The 23,111-nt window shown below is 36.1% G+C and overlaps 1 protein-coding gene across 5 annotated transcripts; it reads left to right on the top strand.

The window, feature by feature from the left end:
- Positions 1–858: 858 nt before the first annotated feature.
- LOC142339891 (uncharacterized) lies at positions 859–22,095 on the top strand. Of its 5 annotated transcripts, none has more exons than XM_075390224.1 (7): positions 859–883; positions 1,568–1,792; positions 9,740–9,885; positions 10,353–10,856; positions 14,376–14,579; positions 14,878–15,100; positions 21,794–22,095. In XM_075390224.1, the coding sequence occupies exons 2-7, from the start codon at positions 1,599–1,601 to the stop codon at positions 21,912–21,914; spliced, it is 1,392 nt and encodes a 463-aa protein (XP_075246339.1). In that variant the 5' UTR covers positions 859–883; positions 1,568–1,598; the 3' UTR covers positions 21,915–22,095. The 5 variants fall into 5 exon arrangements, with proteins under 5 accessions (XP_075246339.1, XP_075246337.1, XP_075246338.1 ...); XM_075390222.1 differs by having other exon boundaries at positions 863–883; positions 1,551–1,792; XM_075390223.1 differs by lacking the exon at positions 859–883 and adding an exon at positions 1,041–1,267.
- Positions 22,096–23,111: the final 1,016 nt, after the last annotated feature.

Raw genomic sequence — 23,111 nt, 5'->3', positions numbered from 1 at the left:
CCGCAGCGTTGACCGCAAGGCGGATCTCTTATGTCCCTCCTCCCCACTGTTTTTATGACTCCTGCTTCTCAATTATATTATGTTATAACACTTTTCTATTTAAAAACCCTCTAAGATGGGGTTGGCGTGGGAGTGGGTGCTTAGTCGGAAAATAGGAAACTAACTGAAATTCAATTGGTCGTAAGGTGTTTAAAATCGTTTCCGGAAAACTAGAAACCACATTAGAAATGGACAGCAACCCAAAACCATGAAAATTATATCGCTTCACTGAATTCAATCCCACTCATTGTTCGCAGATTTTCAGCCAAATCATATTTTGGCGATTGGAAATGATTATCGAATCCCCGGTCTCCTCATAAATCATTTCACGCAGACCTCTGTCGCTATTTGCCACCAGGTTCCCCCGTAGTACAAACCGGGAATTAGGATTACTACCTATGGTTGATTATAACCATTGTCAGGCCGGCAAGAAACCTAAGACGAGATTTTGTTGGCGAACATGATAAGAAAACAGTCACGGCTAACTAATACGAGAAAATTTTGCTCAAGTTACGTTGGGGGATTTTGTTTGGGAATTTTGTCATGGAAAAGTTTAACTCCATTATCAAATTTAAACCCGACAATTTGCCCATTCAAGATAGCCTCTATAATGAATGTTTGTAAACCAAACTACCCGATTCGCCGGAAATACGGGAAAAGTTAAAATTCACACCGAGCTTAAATAGGCAACCTAAGTGAAGGTTATAAACTTTCAAAGTTTTCTTGAGTTTGTTGAGAGTGGAACTAAACTATTGAGCATGTATTTCTTGTTTATATTAGGCTATAGTGTTTTGTGGCTGTAAAAGAGCAAAGCAAGCTCTAGGCTTTCAAAGTTTAATTTCAGGTAATTCTAATCAATTTATTCAAAACGCATTCGGAACAAAGTTTTCTACGAATTCAAAACGAATAAGGATATTTATTGTCACACTGTTCTTTTTTTTACCAATACACGATTTAGTGATTATGATATAACGTTTTCGAGTCAAAATTTAAATTCTGTGTGGTTTTTCTCTCTGTGAAGCCGAGTTTTATTGTTGTTAGAATAGCTAAAACGTTTCACGCACAAACATTAGCGTTATTTGTTTTCATTCAAGTGCTTTTGTGTATATATCGTATACCATTTTATACTAGTAAAACTTGTTACCATTCGAGAACGTTAAGTGCGCCGACGAAAGTAGACTGAACACGTTTCAGATCTTTCGCACACAAAAGTTTATCGCGTTTTGAGGTTATTTCTTCACTAATAAAAGATTTTCTTAACAGTCTCTCACTAAAAAGAAAACCGATTAAATTCCGAGAAACGACTATAACTTTAACCCTAAAAAGTTGCAACGCAAGCGAGAATTTCAAACCTTTTGATATTAGAGTTTGTTCGAAGGTAAAAGTTCAAAATTCAGAATTTTATATCTGAAATTCAGTTTGATGAAAAAAACTTTGACAATCAAATCAACATGCTGAGTTTCATTTCCAATTCTAGAATTTTAACTTTTTGCATGCGTTGAAACTTTAAGGAATTGACTTAAACTAGAAAACTGCGAAACGTGAAGTCATCAGAAGAAATGCAAAATAGCCCAGGATATTCGCCCAATCCAGATGGTTATTATTCCCCAAGTGGCAATGTGAACAACCCTCCTCCGAATCCAAGGAATCGTGCTACGACTCGGGTTACCCTGAACGTTCCGGCCGAGGACAGACGGCCTCGAACCCCCGACACTTTTGAGAGGGATTTCAACTCGTTCTTTCAGAGGAGCGCGTTAGTAGTTAGGATTTTCATCCCGGTTGTAATGACGCCTATATTATCAGAATATATTTAAATTTATGGGGGACTTTTTTTGGACGGAAGCAACGGAGTGAATAGTTTTATAAGAAATCTGTGCTCATCTTTGTCTTAAATACCAAAACGTGATGTTTGTAAAAAGTAATTTGAACTTGGTATCATATTGATTCGAGCGCACTTTTATCAATTTTGCATTCAAAGTCACCATTTTGGATTTTGAACGCAAACCAAGTGCATCATGTTGAAAATAGTTCATTTGATATTTTTAGGCTTTTCGGGCTTTTCGTGGACAACCGTGACAATACCTGGTCACATATTTTGTGTTTCGTCACTTTTATCCACGATGGAAATTTGATACGTAAACTGCACACAGCAGTGTCGAGAAAACCATAGTTACGGTCACTCGTAAGCACAGATAACTTATACCCATTTTCCACTATTTTGATCATTTTTCCTTCACAAAACGCTAGCCGTGATATGTGAAGCTGCAATATGGTCTTCTTCATCCTCCATTTGCATTGCAGCGGACTTTTCTGCAATCACAAACCAGTTAGATTTTCGTCATTTCTGTCCAATTGACTGGTTGATAACTGTCGATAACTGTTGAAATATGATACTTCAATCCTGGATAACATTGATGGTGTAAAATATCTTGACGAATAGCGGGGACAACAATGGCAAAATTGGTTGTCACCGTGGTCCATGTTTCCTTGAGATTAGACATCGTGACAAATGAGACGGATAATTGAAATATTGAATAATTGACGGATACTTCAATATACAAATATACAGGAAGCATTAGGCGGTGCCCAATCCAAAAATTTTTGGAATGAACTGACCCAAAAACGCGGAAATAGAGTCTATTGGGCCAATTCTTATTTAAATTGTTACCAATATTGTTGAGCTAAAAGGAAACTATTCTACTCTAAACGAATCCTGGTTGACACTGAAATACTGAAAAGTAAAATTTTTGATACTGCAACAATTTTATATCTTTCACGGTCCTGATAGACACTAATGCCATGTTTTGTTTTCCTTATTGCCTTGTACAACATTTTGCAGAACAGTTAAACCCTATTTTCGTCTTTCTGGAAAGTTATCGTTTAAATCTTTTGAGACTTCAACCGACCAATTTTTGTTAAATACGTTGCTTGAAAATGTGAACGCAAAAAAGTGAAAGACTCACATTTAAGCTTAACTTCTCGATTCTCACTCAATCATGTCAATTAATTTTTTGGGCGTTGCCTGCGCTTCTCTTTTCTCTAGTTTTGATTTCTGCCTTTTATTGTTTTTGCTATCTTGTTGCGTTTTTTATTCTATTCTGACATATTTACTTTTGTTTTGTGTGCTTAATCTCCCTTTTGTCTTCATTTGTTTAACGAACACCAGTTAAATTAAAATTAAATGATGTTCAGCTAAAGCATAAATAGATGATGTCCTGCTAAAGCCTATCTTGGTAAATTGGGCCTTAGTCAGATTGGGTAATTGCGGTTCAATTGCAACTTTATTAAGTTTGATTTTGTAATTTACTTTCAAAATTGGGAAATCGCAACGAGAATGACTAGTTTGGTATCTGAGATGAATTTTGAAACTCAAATTATAATTTTTAATTGCAACTGTTTTTGAACACAAATGAAGCTATGAAATTAAAATTTACAAATTAGATTAGAAAGTAGCTCATACGGTGATAACGCAAAAGAGAGGAACTTGAAGTTTGTTTACAGCGTGAATAGACAGTTTCTTGGCTAGAACATGAAAAAACTGGAAATCGAGACAATTTTGATGAATGAAATAAAGATAAGGGAAAATTGAACCAGATTACTGCCCTTGAAAATAAAGAAACATATATAAAAAAAATAAAATTAGAAACTTAATGATTATTCAACCGTTAACTAGTAAGAAAATAGTATTTTATAAAAATCGAGTTTGTCGAGTTTAAATAGTTTAAATCTGAATTTTCTGATTGTTGTTTTTCCGCTCACATTACCGTTATTTCCATTTCTGTGGAAATATTAGAATTTGGATTCACTGTCCAACGTTCATTTGGTTTCTAGATAATGCCGTTCCAATGAAATTTTGTCTCTGACAGGTATTTCAGTCCAATAACCATGGGTTTGTTGAATATCCTGTATTTTCGTATCCGTTAGTTGAATTGTCTCATTTCGTTGTTTCTTCATTTTTCTCTTACTTCGCCTGCCTGAAGAAGATTCCGAGTCAAATGTATCACTGTTTTGCAGTGTACGTTGCTCTTTTCTGAGAATTGAGGTTAGTTGCTGCGCGGATGGTCCTGATGAGGATTTGTGAGTCGGTGGTGCTGCAATTAGCTGAATCGGGCTGTAGTGTAACATTTGTTTGAGGTCAGGTCTCTTCCTAAATGATTCGAGTTTTGGGTTGCTCCTCGAAAAGCGCATTTTGAGAGCTCTGCCATGTTAATCATTGAGATGCAATAACGAGTGCAACAGACCACGCTGAAGGGTCCAGTTGTTTCTTAGAGAGTTTAATTTTTTACCATCTAGATACTTTATTCTGAGGAAGTCTTTTCTGTGGTTAACTTTCTGTTCAAGTGTTTTTTCGTTGCTTTTAGGCGGCTTTTTGTCTGCATGTTGAGCCAGGTCGGTGTCTCTTTGATGCTTTGCTCCAAAATTTGCGATGTTTGAGTTTTGCACCCCCACTTCTTCCTGCTTATTCGGTTTCTTATTAACGCTTGTTGATGGGTTCTATTTGACCAAGGTAACGCCAGGTGCTAAAACCTCATACAGTTCATACAGATTTTTCTGTTGTCTATTGCAGGGTGCATTCTGCGGGCTATTTAACTTGAACACTTCTTTCGATGCGTGGGTTGGGTCGCGAAGTTCCATCTGACCTGTAGGAATCCGTTATCTTCGTCTTGCACTTTTTGTTGTTGTTCATAAGCTCGCGCATTCGCGGTGCAAATAAACTTCTCACTCCACATCTGAACAAATTCCCGTGTCCGCCTACTGTTCGTCGGTTAAATAAGTGCGGCCTGGGTTTGTATCTTCGTCTAAATAATATTTAATCATTTTTGGTATAATTAAGATTTTTACTATTTGATTTAGTTGCTATATTAGATGCTCATGTATTACACTTTCTGCCAAAACCAGCTTTAAATGGTGTTATATTAGTTGTTTTGTCTTGGTTATTCCTAATTTGTTAATAATTGCATATATTACACGTTGTAAATTAATTTTTTCTATTAAATGTGGCTTCCTACAAGATAATTGTTGTCTTACAGTTTGAATGAGGCGTTTAACAAGACCTATTGCTCTATGATCATGAGCAGAAACATTTATTGGGTCAATTTTTTTTCAGAAATCTTCAAATGTTTAACCTGTTAAGCTTCTAGCTTGATCTAGTCTAACTGTTTTTGGTACCTTTGATATATTAAAAATTTTAGTACAATCGGACTGGAGGCAATTTTTACTTTTTCTATTGTAAGGTAATTGGATTATCTATCAATGCCTATTAAAAAATATTTTTCTGTTCCTTTCTGGTTAATAATAGGACCGCGAAAATCTTTGTAGTTCGTCATTTGTTTCAAAGCAATTCGATTGTGGTGACCGTTAAGAAATTTTAATGAAGTATTATAATGTGGCAAATGCTTTGCAATTACCTTAATCTGTAATTGTAATTTTCCACTTTTTAATATGAGTGTTTGCGGAGCAAATGGCCTGTTTTATTTTGAATTGGATGAACTCTGCTTTAGAATGCTTTTTATTTTCTGTAATGGTGGTGGTCTATGTTTAATAAGTTGTTTGAAGGAATATCGGTTTTTAAAAATTGCTACCACAAAATGTTCGTCGTATGCTTAATTTTTCTCTGCTTTTGAAAAAAAATTTCTAGAGATACAGTCTACAAGGCCTATTTCTGCTCCTGGCATGATCTATGGCAAAATAGTAGGAAAGTAGTCAATCAGTCTATCCGGAAAGCCGACTTTTGCAAAAATTTGAACGATTTTTCTAGTTGCCCTAGTTTTGATACTAGGGCTCTGTGATCTGTAATTACTGTAATATCGTTACCGTAAAGGTAATGCTGGAAATAGTTATTTGACCATCCAATTCCCAATAGTTCCAATTCATTTACGCTATATCGTTCTTCTGTGGAATTTAGAGGAGTTGCATTTTACTCTAACATCTATTTGGGGATTATAGTGGCAGCTTTCGGTACTTTGTGCTATTTTATCTTTAATTGTACTGAAATGTTTGGTATGTTATATAGTCGAAAGGCATTTGGCGGACTTTTCCAATATTGTTCTGAGAGGGTGACAAAGTTGTGCTAGATGTTTTATGAATTTGCTAATGTAGTGTACTGATGATTTGCTAAGAAATGATCTTAAATTTTAAGTGTAGTTGGTGGTAGTATTGCTAAAACTGCTGGGGTTTCGCTTTCGAGTGACCAAATACCTGATTGAGTAAGCCTATAACCAAGCCATTCAATTTCGTTTTTAGCTAACTGAAATATTGGGAGATTGATGAGCAAATTGTCTTCATTTAACTTTTTGAGGCATTTGGTAACATAATTGATGAAATCGGATTCTGATCCAGTACTAACTATTATGATGTCGAAGAAACAATGTGTTTTGAAGGCCTTTCAGTGTATAGTCTATTGCTTTTTGAAATTCAGCTGGCTTGTCAGTGAGGCCGTAAAATCCAGTTTTAAGTTGACATGTATCTGTTGATTCACTTGAAATGATAAAATTAGTGTTTTGCATTGTTTTTATGTAATTGTAATTGTCTGTATGCATATTTAAGATCTATGGTTGAAAAATGATTATTGTGTAATTGTTAAATGTAGTGAAACTGAGTCTATTAAGGTTTCTGTTGGACTTTTGATATTTGTTTTTATGATTTGATTTGTTGAGAACTTCGGAATCTAGTGCTTATTCTAAAAAGTGATCTTTCTTTACCGTAATTACTATAGGTGAACTGAAATTATCGTCAGAACAACTAGACAGCTTTTCGATATGTCCGTTTGGTAATCGGTTCAACTCTGCAGTAACTCTAGATTGTAGGTTAATCGGAACGCGACAACTTTTTGATGCCTTGCTGTAAACTTTTGATGAAACTTTTATCTTATGACGTGTCTCTCTGATAGTCCAGTTGTTGAAACAGGTTCGGTAAATTGCGATTTGGTAGCTTGTTCTACTTTTGCGCGTAGAGTTATCAAAATTGTTAACACATTTGCCCTTTTTTTGCTTGTTGTTCTACCACTGACACTCAAAGACTACTGAACAGGCCCCTTCCAATGAAGAATTTGTGGCCATCATCTACCACTGTAAGGCATGCATCCTCACATATCCAATCATTTCTGGAGGCTTTAGTTGCTATCTTCTTGGGGACCTTTATCGGTTCCTTCAAGGGTGATTTCAGATCTTTTTCACAGGCCCAGGCAATCCATCGTGCTGTTGGGGTTGTCTTTAAGAGATTATTTACCAAAGTTTTGGTTATGATGCTATAAACACTACCGGAATCAATCATTGAATTTTCTGTGATTTTTTCAATTTGAATTTTTGCTTTGAGTGGTTTGAGTTGATTTGCCGCATTACTGGAGAGAGCTGAACTGTTTATGTAATTGACAGATTTTTGTCAACGCTTTTGGTAGTTGTTGCTTCAATCTGATTGACATATGGTTGTCGGGGTTGTGACGTTTGAGACTGCGATTTTTTAGGTTCCGACACTCTTTGGCAAAGGGGTTTAGGATTCCGCAGTTGTTACATTTCTTTCGTTTTGTGGAGAAAATTTGACGGTGATTATAGAACCACAATTTGCCCAGATACTAGTTTATTGGTAACTGTTTGAGACATTTATATTGCGATTGTAACCATGTTGTTGTTGGTAGTTCGTGGTGCGATTGCAATTTTGAAAGTTGTTGGCTACATTCACAGATTGAGTGTTTGTGTTAAGATTTTGGTTAATCTTTTGTTGGTTTTTTGTTGGTTTTGAGCTGCCATCCCATGAGAATATCTATTTCTAATGCTTTTGTTGATGACACCGTTTCCTTGAAGTTTTTTTGTCTCGTAGATCAACATAATCCAGATGAAATTATAGCAATTCTCTAAAAGTTCAATGGGTCACCCATAGAACCTCGCTACACATTCTCCTTTTCGCCGCTTCGATGAGAACACAAAGCGATCAAATGTTATGATGCGGGTTTTTTATGAAGGATTCCTCCATTAAAAACGCCAGAGTTCTTTCATCGGCGCCTTTTGCATTGAGGAGATGTGGATGTTTGCTTTTGAATATCCTGCGGCCTTCTGTTCCGATGCAAAGATATAGAAGTGAAGTTGTTTTTTGATCGCAGATGTCCCAAGGTTTGTCACCACGCAGATTGTCAATCTGATCGATCTTTTTACATCGGTTTTGCCTCGTCACCTTCAGTTGCTGATTGCAAATTATTGTCGGGTTCGTTTGCTTGTGTTTGGTTTTCCTCTGGTTCCTCATACACAAGTTCGGGAGGGTATATGACTCCTGGAGGTGGTCCGTTGAGAAGGGTTTTTAGTTGTACTCCCTCTTTTGCCAGCAATGCTAATTTCTTTTGTTGAGTCCATTTCTCCCATGAAAGGGGTGGAGTGTTAGTTGCTTTTTCCCAGAATGCGTCGATATGCAAGAGTTTTTCTTGAATCATTTGCTAACTGCGCCATGTTGTACTGCTAAAGCCTATCTTTGGTCAATTGTGCCATGAATGATTACCACTTAGTCAGATTGGGCAATTGCGGTGCAATTGCAACTTTATTAAGTTTGAAATTGTAATTTAGTTTCGAAATTGGGAATTCGTGATGCGAATGACTAGTTTGATTTCTGAGATGAAGTCTGAAAAGCAAATTGCTTATTTTTAATTGCAACTGATTTTGAGGAACACAAATAAAGCTTTTAAATGAAAATTTACAAATTAGTTTAGAATGGAAGTTAAGAGATCACAAGGTGATCACGCAAATAAAAGGAAGTTGAATTTTGTTTACAGTGTGAATAGACAGCTTCCTGTCTAGAAGATGAACAAACTGAAGTTGAAACAATAATGATGAATGAAATAAAGATGGAAAATTAAACTAGATTGCTACCCTTGTAAATAAATAAAATAAATTTAACTTAATACGGTAATGGATACTTTGAATAAATATCCAGTCCGTATGACAGTATAGATCATTCTTCATTCAGTGATTGCTATGCATATATTTGAGCTGCAGACAACTCCTAAGTTTAGGAGAGCATAGTAATACTCTGAATGTGAACCTATTGTCTCAGCTGCGACCAGAGGACTTGGGATGGCAACCCTAAAATTTCCCAAACTTTACTCTCATTGCGATGGTGTAGACATTCGGTCAACAATAACAGCTGATAGTGGCTAATAATTAATAAGAAAATTGCATATTCCAAAAAAATTGACAAAGTAAATTTATCAGGTCAATGATTGTTTCAGGTTTGCAGAATTGCTTCATAGGTTGAGAGTTTCTGTTTTGCTGACCATAGTGGTCTTAAGATGTGTCGTATTGCACATTTTTTATTTCCTTTTCAAAAATTTTCAGATAATTGCTGATTTGTACAACACAACAAAGACGTGAAAAGGATGTTTTCCTCCTTTGAAAAAATCCAGAGGACTTTTCAACTGTTAAAAATCTGTAAGAGCTAACTAAAGCCCTATTTTAAATTGCTTTTGTTGCTGCTGGTCAAAATGGCAAATTTTTTCGGGAAGGAGATTTCTTGAAAAGGTTCTGGAAATTTTAGATCTGGTTTAAATGATGCTGAGAACTTTTCGCTGTTCTAGAATCATCGAGGAACGATTGGTTTTAATCCTGATTATTAATAACCGGAAGCTGTTTTTCCTCAAAACTTAATTATTTGCAGAATTGATGTAAGGTAGAATCTAGCGTCTACATCAGCTAGTTTTTCAGTTTGCCTTTTGTCTTAGAGCAGACATGTTTGACCCCGGTCAAATGCCCTCTGCAGCCTTCCACCCGATGATGATGTCAGGTGGAATGACAGGTGGAAACCCTCACCCAATGAGTGGATTCTCTGACTTCGCCAGTCGTCATCACAACCCGCGAATGATGCACGGTAAATAGAACCAAAAGAGCCCAACCAATTTAGCTCTCAAGAGAGTAGACAATATAAGGTTTTTTGAATGCAGAACTAACCGGAAATTGCGTGAACTACAAAAATTTTTGAAAAATTGGATGGCAACGTATTGATCTTTTACGAGTTAATTTTAAACACTGTGTTTTACCCCTATAATTTACCACAGCATGCAGCCGTGTATTTAACCACGCCAAATTAGTCAAGTTATGTATAGGCAGCCGTGTATTATATAGCCACCTTAAAATAGCGAAGCATGCTATTTAACTGCTGAAAAGCGTGTCCAAATTGGTACACAAATTTGGAGACAGTGGCGTGGATCATATGCGAGCGCAACTTTAGAGGTCTGAATAAAATTTGATGTCATCAGTTAGACAAACTGAATTCAATAACGGAAATCGTTTGCTTTGCAAATTTTTCCCTAGTTTTATAACGCCTCAATGTTTCAGCTTTCCCTGTTTCCGGCTTCCAAGACGAATTCTTCAACCCGAATGTCTTTCATAGCCCGTCTCCGAAGAACTCCCCAAACTACTACAACTACCCTCCACAATATGGACAGGCCGGATACCAGAGCCGGGGGGAACCTATGACGTCACACTCCGCACAAGGACAAAATAGCCCAAATCATAACCAGAGGAGCCCACAGTTTAGTCAACAAATTTACAACCAAGCAAATCCATACAAACAAATGCCGTCGCCAAAAAGTGCCAACTGTGGGAATTTGAACGGAAGCGTCCAATCACCAACACAACGTGATTTAGTGGACCAAACGGCAAACATGAAAGTGAAATCGGCAGACGAAATGAAATCTGATCACGCCAAGGGCAATCAAGGTCAAAGTGTTGAAGACAGTGGAAATGTGTCCTCTAACCGAATGTCTCAAACTGACGAAGAACTCAGAACTCATGGACCGAGTTATACCATGTTTAAAATGGACAATCCTCAATTGGAAAGTAAGTTGGTGAACTCAATCTAAGACTTGCCCCCCCCCCCCCCCCAATTTAGCCGCTTTAGCCGCTCAATATTTTTCAGAGTTACATTATACAGCTTCATTTGCTAAACTTATTGTTGAAATCTTCATAAGCTGTTGAAATCATAAGCTTATTGTTGAAATCTTCAGAGCTGATTAAAGAACAGCGCGCAGACTATTGCAGACAGTGGTAGAAGATAGCCGTTTCTGATCCTAATCAGACGAAAACCGCTAACTTGCAACGGCTTCAAAAATTCAGAAAAATTCATTTCTTCAGGATGCAAGATCGAGTCTATTTTATAAGAGTCGTATAGTATAAGTTTGGAAACCACATTTGTAGCACAACATTAATATTTTTGTTTCAATTTGCAAGAGTTTTTTAATTTAACCAATCTATTTATCAAAAAATCTTGGTGTCGAATTGAATATCCTTAAAAATACACGTAAAAATCGAAAATCAATGACAAAAGAACCTACCCGGACTGGACCTGCAGTGTATTTCAGCACTGTATATAAAGTCCATTGTAAATATGAATGATTCAATTCAAATGAAGTAAAAAACGCAATTCCGGCTGTTCAGAACTACATCCGACCGTTTGACCGCTGGTTAGAACTTTAGGCCAACAGCCATGTCTCTGGACAGACTTTAGCACCGGACAGACTGCACTGACTATAAACAGAGTGCACGTCAGCTCTATCTGAAATCAGTATGTGCAGATTAAAACAGTGGAAAGTAGTAATCGAAAATTTCAAAATGAGCACAAGATGCTAGTCGTAAAGATGACGACCACACCATGCGTAAATGCATGCATTCCGGGTCGGCAGCTGCAGTCGGGGGAATAAGATTCTGGGTCAGGGGCAGCCGTCAGAATAAGATTACCGTACTTTATTATCTTCAAAATAAGGTTTCCGAAAGTTCTTAAGACCTTTTTTGGTTTTTAAATTATGACCGACTACATAACGAGGTTCAACTATACAGGACAAGCTAACTTGATTCTCCGTCGATTCTCCGGTCACAGATACGAAATTGAGTCTGAGCCCAAACTCAGTTTTGCTTTGAAAACTTTTGCATGATTCTAGTGTATGAATAGGTTGAACAGTAACTATCTTCCATATAATAGTCTGCTTCTTGCAAATTATTGATTATTTTGATACAACAACGAGTAATGTTGAGACCTCAAATATATTTTTTGGAAAAACACAGACAGTTCATCATTGTTCCGATACCAATTGTGGGGGAAGAACTATATGCTCAAATAGTCTTTTGTTCAATTTAGGCTTATTGATACTTCGTCGTAGAGAGCTGTGACGGGTATCAATAGAAAGTCCGTAAAGCATAGTGTGAAGTTCAAAAGGTTTTTCGAAATTTCGTCTTGAGTGGTTTTCTAGGTTTAAAGTTTTGTGAACATTTTTAACATTAATTTTTAAAAGAAATTTGACTTCTCTGAAGTTTGATTGTTAATTTTGACCAACTTTGTTGGCAATTTAACATCAACATATTTTAATAACCCCGAGGTGATATCGAGACAGATTTTCAATTGAAATTTCATGCGATCATTTGACTTCAATTTAATTTTTTCTTGTGACTTTCTGGCGATGTATACTAATTAGATTCACTTGTGTTAATGGTCAATTTGTGCTGCTGTCTAATTTGGTTTGTGCGCAACCGATGATTTTGTTGACGCAAACACTAAAATTTTTCATTAAATTGCAAACTTTCCTTGTTTTTTTTTGTTTATCACGTTGTTTCTATTTACTCAGTGGTGTTCCAATGCTGTAAGTTCCAATACTGACTGGTGTTGTTTAAGTCCCAAAATAGTTCTAAATGAACGTATATAACTTCCATAGTTGAAATTTTGTTATTGTGTACTGGAAAGCCATTCAATTACGTTTAATTTGCTCAAATCTTGAATTTTGAATACAGATTTCACTTGCAAAATAAAAGAAGCCTATAAGGCTTATGTTCATTGAAATGGTTTTTCTGTTTTCGAAAACTTGATGTTCAGTCTGAACAATTCTTGGTTTTTTTTTATTTTGTCGTGCATTTCAATCGCAAATATTAAATCTTAAAAGTAAAAAATTGGAGCATAATTGGATTCCAATTTCTTTTCCATTTGATGCCCTATCGTAGCTCAAACAAATTTCCTGTTCAGTTTCTCTGAAATTTAGAGATAAGGTCTGATTTTTTCCTTACTTGGTTTTTCACATATTTTGCTTGGTTAAACCTTGTGGTTTACAATTGGTCTTATGGATTATTCTGATTGCTTACAAGAACTTATTTTCGAAGGAAGCATAAATGAAGACACTGGATCTTTTCATTTGACACTGAATGGTTTTGAAACTTTGAATCAAAAGTAAACCCACCAGGGAAAGATTTTGCCATCAATAATGTCGACTTTCAAATTTTTCTCATTAAATGGATGTTTTAGATGCTTCAGGCCCAAATTTTTTGCTTTTTTTATTTTAGTGTTCAGAAAATTATGTGAGGTTGTGTTTTCTTTTTAAAATCTCAACAACAGAAAATCTAAACCTCGAGAAAGGGCTATAGAAGTGATATCATCTCTCTCGTTTCGTTTGCCGAGTGTTCACTTTAATGAAATAAGAAGTTGGTCTCATTTGTGCTGACCTTTTTGGGACCTTGTTATAACGAATCTTAAAGTTCAAACAACAAAATATGAACTAATTCTTTAAAGGTAGTCTATCTCTGCTTCCATTGGTAGACAACTGAGACAACATTGTTGATCAGCGAGTTCGGAACATTATGCGTCGCTGCAGATTAGCGGGCCTACTTGTTTTCTTTTATTCACAATTTTTTTCGAACCGGGCCTTTCTTCACTTTACGTGAAAAAGAGCTTAACCGCAAAATTTTATGAAATTACAGAAAAACCCTCATGGTTGATAACCGGTGTTCTTTTTATTATGTAAAAACTACCTACAATTGAACAAAACGTGTCATTTTGGACTCAAAGCCGCCAAATATGTTGGTTTGCTCATCTTTAACATTAAGTTGACAATCTGAACATTGCACTGTCAAAACAGAGTAGCAACCAGTTATGAATTAGAAAAAAAGAGCAATTAAGAAGGGCGGGCACATTTTAATGAAAGAAATTTTAAATGTTCATTAGGGTTCTGGCGCAGAACCTTGCCGCGGAGCCCTTACTTGAAACAAATTTTGCAGGATTTTTATCTAGCTCTGTATATATAGCCAACCCTTGTACTCTAGAATCTGGCAGTGTGGAGATCCGGCGTTTGAAAACTTTCACGGAGTGTTCAAGCTGTGAAATATTTTGTAACATTATATCTGACAATGGCTTCCCAAGGCGTACCTAACTCTTGCAAGATGTTGATTGGTTATCTTACACTCTTTCTTTTCGGACGGTTATCTAGCATGATTTAGGAACCACGATAGTCTGTCTGTATTTGACCACAGCACACCTTAAAATTTTTTTAAAAATTCTTTTTGATCTTTAATGTAATTTTTTTTACTTGAACGTTGTTTTAGTATCTGAGGAGTTTCCGAACAGAGAAAGAATTCGAAAACTGTCAATCAAGAAGCAGAAAGACAGAGAGAAGAGACAATCTCTGCAGAACCAACAGCAGGAGCAGAAACAACAAGAAAGTAATCAAAATGATGCCCCCAAGATAAAAGGAGTCAAAGAAGCTCAGTCCAGTGTGATCCACAATCAGGATACCGAAACTGCTTCACGTTAGTAAATTTGTGACGTCCAATAACTCCTGCGCAGATAATATGCTCCGCTCTCACTACAATGCCCCGTCATTATAGCCTAACGGCAAAATGTGTACAAGGTTTTATTACACAGTAGATTTGTTTATATTGCATATGGGGGGTGGGGTGGAGGGGGAAGGGTGGGTGCTTGAAACAGAATTGGTAGAATTCTATATATAAAATAAACAGACACGAGAGCCTTATATGTCACTGCCGTTAAGTACATTTGCTAACTCTTGATGTCAGTAGATTAACTTGGTCACTTGCACAATTTCAGATCGAAGTCTGGATTCTCCTTCCATTTCATCGGTAGCCTCCTCCGAAGATGCCTCCCCCTCACCACGTGGGGTGGTGCCAGACTGGCAGGCCAACGTGCAAACTGGGGAGCACTTCCAGAAGAGACACTTGAAGACCATCAGACAGGGTCACACTGTACACGTGAAGGCTGAGAAGACAACTGAGAGTGTGAGAAGTGGTAGAAGCACTGTCACTAGAGAGTGGTCAGTTTATTCAATCAAACGTCTAAATTGTCTACTAATTTAAAAATTTGGGTCTTTCCCATTAGAACCCCATTATCACACAAATGGTACCTGGGCTATGCTAGGTGCATTTGTGAGCAGAAATTTTCTGGATTGGTGTTTTCACAGGTCATTTAGAACACTGAGCACAACCTGGGATTATTTTAACTTGTGAAAGATTTCACAAAACAATCGTTAAGTGTGAAAGTTATTATAGCTGCGAAACTGTAAGCTAATCGTAGCTATGTTGCGGTGCTCTTGGTTTTTATTACGACTCGAAGAGGAGTATTGGTTTTCTTAACTGGAAGTACTATTCGTTCTAACCTAAAAGCGAAAGTGAGTATGTAGCTGTATAAAAACTCAATAATCAGACTACCGGAATGTTAATTCATATAAGCACTCTATATCATAACGCTGAGGCAACTGTATTCAAAAGGTACAATCTATTTTGTCCAACTATACTCGGCTTACATCAAGCATAAACATTATATCGAAACTTTACGGCATCTGTTTCGTAGCATCATCACGGCGAAAAAACATCGTTTACTTACAGGCAAATCTAGCTTGATCTTTTTTAGCAGGTATTTGTCTGAGTTGATTTTTGGCTCAGATCGGTCACCAATACGTTTTCGAAACATAAAAATATTAAGCCTAAAAGGAGCGCAATCGACTCAGTATATTAGTAGGCTCAACGAAAATAATGTTAAACGAACCTTTTCGGAGCTTTCTACGTATATTAGAAGAGAATTTGTGTGCATTTAAATGGTTAAGAAATATGACGTATTAGATTGCTCATTTCTCGCTCTATTCGAATAGCGTTGCTCATTTACTCGGTAACAGAGTAAAATTGCCATTTGAACTAATTTTGAGCGAGAAAAGTTTTTTTGATCAAGCGCTGCATTCAGTGAATAACTTTTCGACTTCGAAAACTGTCTTTGACAAAGTGGCGTAAATAGACAACTAGACAATCGTTCTTAGCTCAATTTTTTTGTTTAATTTGGTTCTATGTGGACATAATTACAACTCGTACAACTCGAAGAGGAGTATTGGTGAAGTGTCTTTTTAAATTTCTCTCAAACGAAGTTTGTAGCAATTATATTAGTTCTGTCGGGCTTTTTTTCGTCTAACGCATCGCCCTCAAAAACTGGATAAACAGGTAGCAACCAGTGGGCATTAAGTGCTCTTAGAGCCTTTCAGCTCTCTAGTCCTCTAGTATGCGATTCACCGAATCTGTTTTGGAGACCTATACTTGACCCCACCCCCAACTGTCCCCCCCCCCAGTGCTGCCACCCCATCAGCCCCCGGTGCTTCCCCCCCCCAACCCGCTGCGCGGTCACTTACGCCCCTTCAATTAAGCCAAAGCTAGCCTCACTAAACCGTGCCTAGCTACTGGCGAAGCCAACCGCTAGCCGGTTGTTTGAGAGCAATTCGCCCGACGTTAGTTGGTTATGTTAAGTCATTTCTGTTGGAGTGAATTTTGAAGCAGGAAACGAAAAGCGTGAAAATAGTGGTCTGAGTATTGAACAGAATTGTGGAGTGGAGTGAATTTGTGTTTTTCATGTTGCTGTTCTCGAGAGAGTGGGAAATAAAGATGCGAAAACAATATCTTTAAACCAGCCAAATTCGTTTTATCACGTTCGGGTTTTTCAAGCATTTTTTTTGTTAAGTTTTTTGGTTAATAGGTTTGAAAGGACTATGCTAAAAGCTTAGGGACTGTTTTGTTAGTGTTGTGAACCTTTTGTTAATTGACACGATTTTTAAGCTAATTTTGAGGTTTTTCAGCTATTTTGCTGATTTTGTTCTATTTGACCTATGATTTGTTTTTTTGAATTCGTTGGAAATTGGGCAAACGTTTATTGCTCAAAACTGTTTTAGTCAGCAATTGGTTACACTTTTGCTGGCAAAGAAACTGAGAGGTTTGTGAGCCAGAGAGGTTTTTGAGGTTATTATGGCATTCCTATTGTTGCTTGAGCCTTTTGCGTTTTGCATTTTTAAGCGAAATTTTTTATTCCACCAGGACAATTAAACTTATTTTCTCGACTAATTTGGTTTCTAGGGCTAAATATTTCCTTCATTGACGTAATATTGCATTTTTTTTTTACTTTTCATGAGTAGTTTCAATAGTGAATAGTTTTCTGAAAAGTTTCCAAAAAGCAGAGACGATTCTTCGAAACGCTTTTCAGATTTCCTCCGGCCAGTTTCTTATGAAAGAGCGAGTAAAACAAAAGAACCCTGTTTTTCAGGTGTACAAAGAGTTTGAAAATTTGTTTAAAAATTTCTTTCAGATCAAAACGGAATTGCAGAGAAAAAAGAGTGGATTTCGTTCATTTTTTTTTAAACAGAGCAAGAAATTTAGGTATAAAAAATGTTGCGTAAACTTGCGAAATATTCTGTTTACTAAGCGCTCTTTGAAGCTGGATTTGTTGAAATTCAAACGTTTTGCTTGTCTAAGAAGTCGTTTTAGACTCTAGAGATAAAAGATAGGTTTTTTGTTTGCGTTTTGGTACACAAGGTGTTAAGCAGTAACTTGAAAGTTTTTAAACTATTTTGCGTTTTTTTAAAATTTATCTTGCAATTTTGGCTCATTGTACTGCTTAATGGAACCTATTAGCAACTGAATTGGAGTCTATTGCTTATAAACACTGTAAACTGCAGTTTGAGTTAAATTTTTGAGTACAAATATTCCACTCTAATCAAATTTGACAAACGAATTGAGCAATTGGATTCAAATTTGACAGTCTTTTTTTTAATCCCTTTTTTCCAAAAAAAAATCAAACTTAGTTCTTTCATTTCTTTTTGATAAAAAGGACGTTGGTGAGACCAATATATCTTCCCAATTTTGTGTGGGCAGATTAATAGCTTTGCTGGTAGGAAACAAAATTCTTTGTTTGTATTTTTATACTATATAAAAAAGTAGTTGTTTTTCTTTTTTTCAGGACAAGGCCTATTTTTTATCTGAATAAGGATCGTAAATTGTCTGACGTGAAGCGTTTTGACAGGAGATTGTCATGGTTTCAGGTGTTGTTTTTTCGTCTACATTTTTTCAATTTCCTTTTTAGGAATTTTTCCGGCAATGATTAATTGCTTTACCAGAAAATAAAACTATAAACTTGATACCACAGTGTCTTTGGGATCCTAACAATCCGTTTTAGATTTAGGTTTAGTTCTTTTTTGTAGATTTTTTTGGTTTTTTTTCCTTAGTCTTTAATTTTTAGATTTTAAGAGTACTCTTTTCAAAACCCCATATATATGGCAACTTCAATTTGATAATTTGTGCATTAAACGCATCTATCCGCGGTTTTTTGTTTTATATATTAAAAATCTTGCACAGACTTATCAGTTTTTGGCAGTGTTTGCTCACTTTTTCTGAGGTTTTGTTTTGTATTTGGTTTTAACTACTAAAGTCGTTTTTGCACCCTCGGGGTTATTTTAACTTCGTCATATTTCAATTTTTGATGTAATTTCCAGCGTTGAGTTTTTACATTCTTGCATGAAAAGTTTTATAAAAGCAAATTTAAAAAAGTTCTGACGTTTCTATTTTAAAAACTGTTTGTGTTCCAATTTTCAAACTGTTTTGACTAGACATGAAGATAGCTCGTAACATGAGGATAGCTATGTAATTTTTTAAGCATTGATTGCGAAATAAGGAAATGTATGTTTTTATATTTCAATTTTGATCAGTTTGATTTCCAACTGTCAAAATAAAAAAAATGGTTTAATTCTATGTTTTTTCACAACTTGTCCTTGTTCTCCACATTCTAGCTTGCATCAATCTATCCCTAAACTCAGAACTACAGTTTTCTCTGATCTACTTCTATCAGTTGTCTAAAAAAATTTATAGTTTGAGCTCTTTTCTTAGGCTTTTTTCAAATGTTCTGGTTTGAAATTTATTTCTAAAAATTAAGCACTTAGAATCTACTGAAACTCCGCTTAGATAAATTGCCTTTTTTTACTTTCAACGACAATTTCTGGGGCCTCATTTTTGGTGATAAACTAATTATTGCTTTGAGTCTTATTCCTTTTTAGTCTTATTACTCGCATTGTTATTGAATGATGTAGTGGTTTTTGTTTATTTTTACTTTTTCCATTTATGTTAACGCTCAAATCTTTATCGTTATAAGTTAGGTGTGAATATTACTAATTTTTTAATCAATTTTTGTGATGTAAAACCTTAATTTTTCAGACAACAGATTATGGTTTTGCCTGGAATTATGGTTATGTGAAGTTGAGAGGTTGCGAGGCTCTTATGGATTTCTCACGGCTACTCTTTTCGTTTCGTCGTCTGACGCTCTTTATTGTTTCATGCAGTGAAACAAAATCGGTTGTTTGAAAATTCGTGACCAGAACCTTATAACCGAGTGATCAATGCTCTCATCATTACGCCGGAAAATGAGGTTCAAACTTCACCCTTGTCAAAGTTTGTTGCGCCTAAAACTCTTCTCAATGATACACTTCCCTGGAATCAAATTTGTAAGTTCCGTAACGGCAATTTTTTTCACAACTCCTTTCCGTATCTGTGTTTGTCGGATTTTTACTTCAAGCAAGTCTACTTGGCAGCTATTCCGGTAGTCTATCGGCTTTGTTTTTACTTTTTGGACATACAGTGGTCCACTATTGGTTGCAGCTTTTTGTCTCTGGAAAAGTTATTTATTATTAGTCAGTCGGCTGGCAACGACAACTTCTATTGAACTGTTTTATCTGGACTCGAAAGCGATTATTTTTTTTATTAACTGCTCGAACAACGGCCCATGTACTGAATTGATGCATTTTTTTTTACTTATGAGCTATTTTACATCAAGAGATATTACGTAGAAGATATTACCTAGGTTGAGGTCTCAGAGCAACGAAGCAACGTCTGATGAAACCATCCTCGCGGGCTCTTGTTTTTGTGCGTTCCATCAAATTGTCTGCAAAAGCGATCTGGAGGAATATGCAAGAAAGAATAGTCAATTATCGAAGTGTGGTCTGATCAAAGAGCATTTGTCTTGAACAGCCTAATAGAAAGTCATTTTGAGAGCGAAATAGCTATAAGAGCTTGTTTCAATAACGGCTGAATAGGTTACCATTGTGAGGGTGGTTTTAAATCAAGGGCAGAGCCAATTTTTATTTTTCAACTGTTTCAAGAATTTGTGTTCCCAATTTAAATTACGAGTGATCATTTGCAGAGTTCTCTAAGTCCGCTCAAATTTATTTTGATCTATATCCCCGTGTTGACCTTTCTTGACAGCCATATCCAAGAGCCATATATGGTTCCATACACGCCATAGAAAATTTTCGTTGCATGATCTTCCATGGTTGCCAAGTTTTCTATGCAATTTTTTTTGCGTTTCAGCGAATCCATCGAGTGGTTGGTATACACGAACAAAGTAAACACGGTGCATCACAAACATAACATTTTTGGTCTCTATGGTTCTTGTATATATCTTTCTTTAATTGATTTACTTAAAAAAATCGAGATTTAAAAAAAATTCTTGGCAACCATATCCAAGACCATAAAGTTTCATGGTACCTGTAAGAACCATGAAGATGCATGGTCTTGCATATGGTTGCCAAGAAACCATAAACAACAAGCTTTCTGCAATACGTCTTCAAACACTTTTTTAGAGAGAAGGTCTTTTTCGGAATCTGCTCAAAATTGCATTTGAACGATTGAAATTTTACCATATATGGTCATCCATGGCACCATGAACGTTTATGGTCATATATATGGTTGCCAAGAAACCATGAACTTGAACTTTTTTCAAAATTTCAACCGAGACTTTTCACCACTAAAATATGTCAGAGGCACTTATTTCACGCTTTTTCAACCTAAGTTTGAAATTTCGTATGGTCGGGTATGTGGTTGCCAAGTTTTCTTGGTCACCATATATGGCTTGGATATGGTTGCCAAGATTTATTTATGGTGGTCAACCCGCCTATGGATTTATAGCTATTGTGTCTACTTATTTTTGTTGTCCAAGCTTAATCAGTATTAATCACTCAAAGAATGTTGCTCACAAGAATGTTGCTTGAGCTCATTAAATTTTATATTTTTTATTGTTTCTCAATGTTATATCTCCCTAAAACAATAATATATACACAAGGAAAACTTTTTGAAAAAGTTTTACGTCGGTAGTGAATCGGCCGGAGAGAAACCTTAATGAACGGGAAACATAAAATTGCCATCAAAGTCGCGTCGAACGACGAATTCTGGAACTGAAAACAGCTGACGTGCAGTACTTGCGCAGCCACGCAGGCCTACAAATTACTGGTTATAATCCTACACACTCAGTAGTTCCAATTTCCTATAGACTCCTCTAATACGCTTTTTTTCAAATTGACATTCATCGCAACCTAGAGATTACGAATACCAAATATTTAATTAGAAACTTATCAGTAATAAGTAGATTATAATAATAATAATATGAATTAATGACCCTATAGGTTTTAGTGAGCCTGGTGGTGTTCGATTGCCCATCGATCAAAACTGAACTTTTTATGCGAAACAACTTTTTGCGTAAATGATTGTTTTTTACTTGTTATTTTAAAATTTTGTTGTCTATCTTTAAAGAAATATAGTAAATTGGTTTCGCGGGCATTAAACAGGAAAACTTTGAAAAAATCCCATTTCAATAGTAAAGGACGTCCCAAATCTCTGATCTGCTTTCATAATGGTTAGTTTTTATTTTTTTACAGGCGAGTGGTGGCACCCGAGGTGGTTGATCAATTCTCAATCTCGGCACAATTCGACGAACAAGAAAAACGACTTGTGATCACTGGCTTCTTTGACACAATGCACGACATCGAAATCAAATGAAAATGGTCCATCCATTCTCTAAAATTGTGACGTCCAATAAAGCTCGGTTGTCTGGCGTAGTCTTAATAACTCATAATGTAGTAGTGAAAGTTTTGTCAGTTTATTAACAGAATGGTAATGTTCGATGCAAGTTTTGTGTTTAAATATCCTGTCTAAAATTTATTCTTATTAATATGGTAAACGGATATTGCCTTGATGTTGTGCAATTTTGGAAGCTGAGCAAGGAGGCAAAACAAAAACGAAAGTTTATATGCATGTACGCTGAATCTCTTGGAATATATGAGCTCAAAATCTACTGTCTTTAAATAATTTTGTAGCTGACAGTTATCGTTCTCAAAAAACGTTGTTATGGTGGTCCCCGACTCCCTGTAAAGCTAGAAATTGTGGCTTGATAATGAGGCTGACCCGGTGAGGGCTCCTAGAAGACTTTCCTAGCTCTCTGTTAATATTACTGACCGACTCAAGTTGTACTGTAAACACGATGAAGTATAACTTTAATTATTACGGCACCAGAATAAGATGCCGGAGTAAAAAAGTATGCATACATGCAGTAGTACAATAATTACTGGAAACTAGACTACTAAGTGCGAACAATCCCTTTTTCTAAAATTGACAAATGTTACTTCGTTTGTTCACAATGATAATCTGCTCAAATATATTAAACAACAGCAAGACCTAAGCCAGCCGGAGAGTGGTTCAAACAATTAGTCTTTTAGAAACCTTTCGCGGAAAACGCCAGATTTCAATCAAATTTTTTGACAAATCAGATTTGTCGACAAAGTGTTAAAAGGCTCAGCTGGCAATTTTCAAGCCGTAAGGGTCAATGAGAGTGACTATATGGGGATGACTCTGTAAGAAATCCGCTGAATGCGTGGGAAGTATGTAGGAAATTGTGTAGCGAAGTCGCGAAATAGTCAAGAAATGTGAAGAAATCGTAAAACGTGAGGCAGAAAGTGTGTTTGTTGTGCATGTAAAGTGTTTAAACTTTTGAATATATTTGCTGAGACCTATAAGAGCGTTGAAGAGCGTTGAACGTTTTGTAAGATATTTGCTGATCGGCTCTGAATTGAAAAATCGGGAAAATCTTAATGTGTTGGCGAATGATGAAGTTATAAAAATAAGTAACTCAGTAAAACTGAAGTCTGGAGGCTCTATTAAGGCTTAAGAATATATCAAAAACGCAAATAAAGACAGCAA

The sequence above is a fragment of the Convolutriloba macropyga genome, chromosome 5 (assembly GCF_964194025.1).
Source record: "Convolutriloba macropyga chromosome 5, txConMacr16.3, whole genome shotgun sequence".
Taxonomy (NCBI): Eukaryota; Metazoa; Xenacoelomorpha; order Acoela; family Convolutidae; genus Convolutriloba; species Convolutriloba macropyga.
Note: the sequence above shows the minus strand (reverse complement) of the source record. Positions and strands in the feature narration are given on the sequence as shown.

Coding starts and splice junctions, on each gene's coding strand:
- LOC142339891 (XM_075390224.1), top strand. CDS start 1,599: ATGCAAAATAGCCCAGGATATTCGCCCAATCCAGATGGTTATTATTCC. Junction 14,580..14,877: donor GGATACCGAAACTGCTTCAC/GTTAGTAAATTT, acceptor GCACAATTTCAG/ATCGAAGTCTGGATTCTCCT. Junction 15,101..21,793: donor AGCACTGTCACTAGAGAGTG/GTCAGTTTATTC, acceptor ATTTTTTTACAG/GCGAGTGGTGGCACCCGAGG.